An 8,471-nucleotide genomic window follows, 5' to 3' on the forward strand; every position below is an offset into this window, starting at 1 on the left:
TACTTAGTATCTCTTTCCATAGCAAAGAAACTCAGAGGTCATAATAAATATTATTTAATATATAATATTAATCTCTCTATTGGAATTCCAACTCATTGCCACTGCTGGCTTTTGTACCTTTAGAGACGGAGTGTTCTCTGTTACAGATTGCCACTGAAGCGATAGAAAACTTCCGGACTGTTGTTTCTTTGACTCGGGAGGAGAGGTTTGAATATATGTATGCCCAGAGTTTGCAGGTACCATACAGGTAATAGCCACTGACGAGTAGGAGAGGAGTATGGAGACTTTTTCAATCATCAGGTTTGTTTTCAGGAAAATTACTTTGACCAGAAGGTAGGGAGTAAGTGGAGAGACTTCTAGAAGGGAACCAATTGGGAAGCAGTTGTAATTCTCCTACTTTTGCATTCCAGTCCTGTATAATGAAAAAGACATCTTTTTGGGGTGTTAGTTCTAGAAGGACTTGTAGGTCTTCATAGAACCGTTCAACTTCAGCTTCTGGTCCCATCACTTCATGGCAAATAGATGGGGAAACAGTGGAAACAGTGGCTGACTTTATTTTTCTGGGCTCCAAAATCACGGCGGATGGTGATTGCAGCCATGAAATTAAAAGACGCTTACTCCTTGGAAGGAAAGTTATGACCAACCTAGATAGCATATTCAAAAGCAGAGACATTACTTTGCCAACAAAGGTCCGTCTAGTCAAGGCTATGGTTTTTCCAGTAATCATGTACAGATGTGAGAGTTGGACTATAAAGAAGGCTGAGTGCGGAAGAATTGATGCTTTTGAACTGTGGTGTTGGAGAAGACTCTTGAGAGTCCCTTGGACTGCAAGGAGATCCAGCCAGTCCTTTCTAAAGGCGATCAGTCCTGGGTGTTCATCGGAGGGCCTGATGTTGAAGCTGAAACTCCAATACTTTGGCCACCTCATGTGAAGAGCTAACTCATTTGAAAAGACCCTGATGCTGGGAAAGATTGAGGGCAGGAGGAGAAGGGGACGACAGAGGATGAGATGGTTGGATGGCATCACCGACACAATGGACATGGGTTTGAGTGTACTTCGGGAGTTGGTGATGGACAGGGAGGCCCGGCATGCTGCGATTCACGGGGTCGCAAAGAGTCGGACACGACTGAGTGACTGAACTGAACTGAACCTCCACCCCTCTAGTGACTTCTGATCACACTGGCAATAGAATCAACCCTGGATTATTAAACTCTGCATGACTCAGCCCATGATGACTTCTCTGACCCTGTCTTGCTCTGCTGTCTCCCTCATCCACCTGCCCTGGCCTCATGGGTCTTCTTTCCGGTCCTACAAAATTCCAAGCTGGTTCCCTCTGGTCTTCATAGCTCTTCTGAGAGGTCTCTCCTGACATTCGAATTCATTACTGACACTTTTCTGCACTTAATGTTTCTTTCCCACTTGTTTATTGATTAATGACCGTCTTCCCTACTAAGGTGGGGACCAGTATCATATCTGTTGTTCCCCTTAAAAGGATGGAGCAGGGCCAGGATTGCAGAGCAGGACTGTGTGATGTCAGAGCCGGCTCCTAAAACCTCTACACTGCTCGTGGTCTCTGCTCCATTGATTTCTGTCATATTATTCACGAATGAACATTTTTATAGAATAGATGCTTTTTCTTTTTTAGAAATAAAAGCTGTAATGACACTTGAGTTTCTACAAGGGTAGGAGGAGAAGTATGAGGTTTTTCAGGAAACCTGTGCATATTTTTTGCATTCCTAAAAATCATTTAGTACATGATGGTTTCTGAGGGAAACCCAGTGCTATTGATATTTCCTCCTCTTGAATTAAAACGTCCCTTTCCTCATAGTGGTTACTGAATCTCTATGTAAAATTTGGAGTAAATGAACCTTCGAGGGTACAGAATAGTAATTAAGCCTTTTCCTAATTTCTTCTTGTGTGACAAGATGAAGATGATTGTGCAGTTTTTATATTATTTTACTCACTATTCAAGGTGTGCAACTCATGAACTCTCACTTTTATTGGGCTCTCCACACACAATAAAGTGATGATGTTACAAACCAAACAATACACACACTGGCATAAGAAAAAATGTGCCCAGAAATAAGTATTTCTTAAAATCATTACATTGAAATTCACAGTGAAGTCTGTTTTGTTTCAGCAGACAGTTTTAAAGTTTGCTGAATTTTCTTAACTAATGCAAAAAAAGCCTCTTTTCTGTGTTTGAAGCCTCATAAATGGAAATATTTCTACCAATGATCATCTCTGAGGGTTTGACTGGAGGTGGATTTTTTCTTCTAACTTTTTGCTTTCTGCAGTGTTAGTGTTTTCTAAAATAAGTATAATTTTTATAATAGTAAATAATTGCATAAAATATTTTAACATAAGTTGAATCTGGACATTTCCCTGTATTTGTTAGTAGCTTATGGTAAACTTAATTCATTCTTGTTGGCCTGCTGGGTCAGAACATAATAATTTTAACTTTATTTTTAAAATACTTTTTTTGTTTTTAAGAATATGGTATTAATTTCTTTCTTCTAGTAGCCTTTTGCATTAGTCTTTAAAACCAACAACATCATACCAAATATTCACTATTATCTTTAAAGGTAGGTATTGGTGTAGGATTCAGTAAAGAATCAGTGAGAGTTTGGGTTTGTGATTTTTGTTTTGCCATAAATCACTCTAATATAATTGAATTTGTCTGTATTAGAGTCAGTTCTGACCAGGGAAGAGGCCAGAGAAAGGAAGAACATCTTAATATGGGTAATTTCTCATAGTGATTTATAATTTAGACTTACAATCTAAAACTTATTTCTCTTAAAATTAGAGTTAAAAGGGACTCCAGAGACCCTCTTGTCTACCCTCATTTTATAGATGAGAACAGACAGACAGATGTTTTAAGGTCCCACGCTGAAGCAGGCTGAAGTATCATTTTGTATTGTATACTGGTGATTTCTGTATTTTCTATAGGCTTTTTACCCAGACTCTAAAAAGTGGTAAATGATGTTTGTGTCCTAATGAGATAGCCTTGTTAGAAGTTAACTTTCAACTAAAACATAATCGAATGATAGTAACTTTCTGGAAAACAAAGTGTTAATGTGTGCTGTACTCCTTAAAAATTAGTTTATTTTCTTTGATCTTGTTAACTCACTTTTAAGAATGTCTAAGACAATAATTTAATATGGACATAAATGTGCAAGGATGTTTTCACAGCATTCTTTTTAATAAGAATTGAAAACTTAGTTCAGTAAAAGCTTTGTTCAGTGGCCCTTTAAACAACTCATTGTTAATATATATATTTAATAACCTTGGAAAAGGCTCTTGATATTTGTTAAAGTAAAAAATAAGGCTGTAAAGCCAAACATAGAACCTCAGCCCAGTTTTGTTAAACAGGTATATTTTTAGAAAATAACAGCATGTAAGGTATTATGTAAAATACACTAATATGTAATTTTTCATTACCTTCTTTATCTTTTCAATATTTTCCAAATATTCTTTAGTTGTCTCAAGTGGCAATTATGCAGAGAAAAATATAAACATTATATATATTTAATAATAGCAATTATAATGATACTATAATAATTTATATATAATAATTATGAACTGAAAATGTGACCATCATAGAAGAAAGAGCACTTCAATAGAGGTAAAATACTGAGTTCTCAGGTTACTTTCGCTCCTGTAAAGCTATGTGGCTTTAGGTAAGGACCTTCATCTGTTGACACTTGAGAATCTCTTTCTGCAGAGAGGAGTTTAAATTAGCTCATGTTCTTTCCAGATCTAAAACTCAATTTGATAACATACTTAGTATCTCTTTCCATAGCAAAGAAACTCAGAGGTCATAATAAATATTATTTAATATATAATATTAATCTCTCTATTGGAATTCCAACTCATTGCCACTGCTGGCTTTTGTACCTTTAGTGACGGAGTGTTCTCTGTTACAGATTGCCACTGAAGCGATAGAAAACTTCCGGACTGTTGTTTCTTTGACTCGGGAGGAGAGGTTTGAATATATGTATGCCCAGAGTTTGCAGGTACCATACAGGTAATAGCCACTGACGAGTAGGAGGGGAGTATGGGGACTTTTTCAATCATCAGGTTTGTTTTCAGGAAAATTAGTTTGACCAGAAGGTAGGGAGTAAGTGGAGAGACTTCTAGAAGGGAACCAATTGGGAAGCAGTTGTAATTCTCCAAGAGAGGAATCACAGGACCTGACCTAAGGCAAGGACGTCTCTGAGGTAGATCCAGTGAGAACAGGTAACCGAGGGCAGGGGAGGGAGCGAGGATACTGAGAATGGCTCTGACCCTGTGTTTGCGTGATGACCCTACTACATGATCCTGCTGGGAGTGAGTTCTTTGTGGAACGTGAGATTTGGGGTGTCTGTGAGGCTTGAGGGTGTGGTGCTTCCTGAGGACACCCTCCCTTCCTTGTTCTCTGTACCTGTCTCCAGTGCAGACCCTTTGTCCTTTAATGAACTCACAGTGAGTGCTCTAAAAAGTGACGTGGATATGAGCAGGCCCGACCTCTTTGACTCTTGTTTCTTATACGATGAACAGATTTGGGTTTTATAATAGACCCTTTTTATAGGAAAAAAATTGTTTAAAGCCCAGTCCTCGAAACAGAAGCTGAGCTGCTCTGCTTGAAACAGGCCCACTCACCAGTCTGTGCCCACACCACCCAGCTCCATGTGGCTCAAAACCACACATGTTAACTCCCTGGGGGCGCCTTCCCTAAACCCCCAGACGGTTGCTGCTGCTAAGTCGCTTCAGTCCTCTCCGACTCTGTGCAACCCCATAGATGGCAGCCCACCAGGCTCCCCATCCCTGGGATTCTCCAGGCAAGAACACTGGAGTGGGTTGCCATTTCCTTCTCCAATGCATGAAAGTGAAAAGTGAAAGTGAAGTCGCTCACTCGTGCCCGACTCTTAGCGACCCCATGGACTGCAGCCCACCAGGCTCCTCCGTCCATGGGATTCTCCAGGCAAGAGCACTGGAGTGGGGTGCCACTGGTGCCTCCTCCTCTCTTGCTGTAACGTGTTACAAGGGAAACTTCCACTGCATGAATCATCCAGCTCAGCTCCTGGGTCCCCAAGGACAAGAACACAGCTGGCACCTCTGCGTGGCCCTTCACGTCCCTGCAGCTCATGGGTGTTGGGTCAACACGTGTTGAGCGATTGTTCAGTGTAGAGTACGTACATGTTACATGTCCATGGGTGGGGAGGAGGGAAGGAGTGCACTAACCCCTAACAAACTCTTCTTGTCCTTGGCTTATTTTACCTTGACCTCAACACTTCGAGGTGTGGTTAGTTCTCCATTAAAGTGGAGATGTGATCACCAAACTTAGGGTTTTGGAAATGAAACCCATTTTGTCTGCTATGCCACCATCCCCTACTGCTAATGCATCAAAGATTATGTTTTAAGGACTGAGAAATGAAAGTCAAGTAAATGTCAGAATGTCTTCTTTTCAGAAACTCTTTGAGGAAAGCACATGTCTTTGGAATTACATTTGCCTTCACCCAGGCAATGATGTATTTCTCCTATGCTGGCTGTTTCCGGTTTGGTGCCTACTTGGTGGCACAAGGCATCATGGAATTTCAGGATGTTCTCTTGTAAGTACGGGGCTCCTATTGACAGTCGGGCTCTAGAAATGAAACCAAGGTGCATGTGCTTCATGCCTGGATAGGAAGCCTTACTGTGAAGCTTCATGAAGAGATTTTGGTGATTCAGAAGTTGGCGTTTTGCCTCTGAGTTTCCGTGTGTTACTCTGAAAGCATCCCATTTCATTTGGAGAATTGGCATCTGCCCTTCTACCCAGTACTGACTCACACATTTGACCTTCTCAAATCCATGGCTCGGTGGGGTTGTGATTCATCAAGGGGTTTCCAGTAGGTCTGGGTGTTTGGGAAGAAGCCTCACCCAGAGTCAAGTACCTAGTTCCTTTGAGAAGATTCTGAACAGGGCAGCTAAAGAATAGATGTGGAGCACTGAGTTCTGAGAGCTCTGGAATATTCTAGGATACATTTGCTTTGCTTGATAAGAGAAAAGGAATTAGAAGGTAAGAGCTGGAGAAATTTAGGAATGCAAAGGGAAAGCTCTATGGAAATATCTGGCTCATCACTGTGAAATGCAGAAGATTGTACCTGAGTCAGAAGACAGGCCTGGACTTCCTTCTAAAATACTGAATATATAGTTAAACTAAAATATGTGGTTTGGTAGTGAAAAGTGAGTGTAATTTTTCTGAGTGTCTTGATTTGGTGATGTCTGAGCTGCCCTTTCATAACATACCATAATCAGGGTGACACAGTTTTATAGTTAAACCAGCATCATTGAAACTTGGAAGGATGTGTCAGTATATTTACATCCTATTTAGACATTGATTTGTGCATGCATTCCAGGTTTCTCAGGATGACCCCAACAGAAGATTGTAAAATTTCCACTCAACCTTTCTCTGACAGATGATATGCAGGTGCTCTTTATAACTATGGCCAAAGGATTGTAATCAGGCTTCACTGGTATTGGTGCTTCGATTAGATAATTATTTTATAATTATTTCTTTGAAAGTGAAAGTGTAGTCTCTCAGTCGTGTCCGACTCTTTGCGATCCTATGGACTGTAGCCCACCAGGCTTCTCTGTCCATGGGATTTTCCAGGCGAGAATACTGGAGTGGGTTGCCATGTCCATCTCCAGGGTATCTTCCGGACTCAGGGATTGAACTCAGTTCAGTTCAGTCGCTCAGTCATGTCCGACTCTTTGCGACCCCATGAACCGCAGGCCTCCCTGTCCATCACCAACTCCTGGAGTCCACCCAAACCCATGTACATTGAGTCGGCGATACCATCCAACCATCTCATCCTCTGTCGTCCCCTTCTTCTGCCCTCAATCTTTCCCAACATCAGGGTCTTTTCAAATGAGTCAGCTCTTCGCATCAGGTGGCCAAAGTATTGGAGTTTCAGCTTCAACATCATTCCTTCTAATGAACACCCAGGACTGATCTCCTTTAGGTTGGACTGGTTGGATCTCCTTGCAGCCCAAGGAACTCTGAAGAGTCTTCTCCAACACCACAGTTCACAAGCATTGCAGGAAGACTCTTAACTGTCTAAGTCACCAGAGAATCCAAATTAGTGCTTTACTCTGAGGTTAAGGTATTCAACTGATGGAAGTTACTGACTCTTGGATTGTTAGATTCAGAAAATCAGTCTTCTGAGTAATGGATAGGGGAGACCTGTCTGAAGAGTTATCTGTTTGAAAAAGATCCCACAGGTCTAGATAAGCAGACCAAATGAACCATCTGAGTGATTTGTTCAGAGGTGTTTAGAAACAGCGCTGTGGGCTCCGTTGGCTCAGGCATAGAGCCCAAAGAAACAGACCTGATGGACTCATGGTATGCTCCTGGGAAGATCCCCAGTGTTGTATCGGTTCTAGGCCTACTGTTTAAAAAGACATTTTGATCAATGTGTCCAGAGAAGGGCAGCTGGAATGTTGGGAGTGAAAGGAGTTACCAAAGATGCAAAGGGCTTTTTAAATAATATTCCAGTTCTTTGAAGGGCTGTATTAGGCAAAAGGATGTACATTTCTCTTTGATTAACAAAAGACTTCCTTTAGCAAACTTCCTCCTTCCTGAAACAAAGGATGGGAGCTGGCTTGGGGTGTGCGCCCTGGCACAAACTTGGAGAGCTGGACTTGACATCTTGTGAAGTCCTTCCCGACTTGAAGCTGCTATGATTCCCATGATGTAGATTAAGAATGGTGATGCAGGGACTTCCTTGGTGATCCAGTGGTTAGGACTCGGTTGCTTTCTATACTGTGGCCTGGGTTCGATCCCTAGGGGGAGCTAAGATCTCAGAAGCTGCAGCATGGCCAAAAAAAAAAACCCAAAAGAACTCAGAGCATCTTGAGACCAGCACACTATCTGGCTGTTTAAGGAACTCTCTTGTTTGCTGCATGGCTCACGGGTTTTCTAAGACTCTGATCCAATTCCAGCAAAACTGCCTGTATCCGTTATTGATGGCCACAGATACTGCTGCAAGACAGCCACCCGCTAGCCCCCAGGAATGTACAATAGTGAATATATGTTCTTGGCTCTGAAGTCTGGGGTCAGCCAGGCAGTTCTGTTGTCTGGCCTAGGCAGAGGAGATCTCAGCTGGGGTCACGCGTGTGTGCAGTGAGCAGTGGGGCCCACACAACACTCTTCTGTCCGTGCCTTGTCCTCCAGCCAGCCAGCTGGGCTTGTGGTTGTGGCGGAATGAGAGAGACAGGAGCACACAAGGCCCCCTGAATTGTAGGCTTGGAGCTGGAAACGGTCACTTCCACCACATCCTGTTGGCCAGAGCAAGTCCCAAGGCCAACCCAGATTCCAAGGGTAGGAAGACAAATTCCACTTCTTCCATGGAGAGGCTGCAAGGTCACATTATAAGAAGGTGAAAACCCAGAGAGAGGTGAAACGTGGGGTCATTTTACAATCAGTTAACCACACTGATATGAACTTATA

The 8,471-nt window shown here is 42.2% G+C and overlaps 1 protein-coding gene across 1 annotated transcript in view; it reads left to right on the top strand.

The window, feature by feature from the left end:
* ABCB1 (ATP-binding cassette, sub-family B (MDR/TAP), member 1) overlaps positions 1–8,471 on the top strand; it is a 105,000-nt gene that overhangs the window by 82,890 nt on the left and 13,639 nt on the right. Inside the window, 2 exon segments of the mRNA XM_010859135.1 lie at positions 147–247; positions 5,452–5,592. Coding sequence (XP_010857437.1) covers positions 147–247; positions 5,452–5,592 — 242 coding nt within the window.

Source organism: Bison bison, unplaced genomic scaffold (assembly GCF_000754665.1).
Source record: "Bison bison bison isolate TAMUID 2011002044 unplaced genomic scaffold, Bison_UMD1.0 scf7180017864454, whole genome shotgun sequence".
NCBI classification, from domain to species: Eukaryota; Metazoa; Chordata; class Mammalia; order Artiodactyla; family Bovidae; genus Bison; species Bison bison.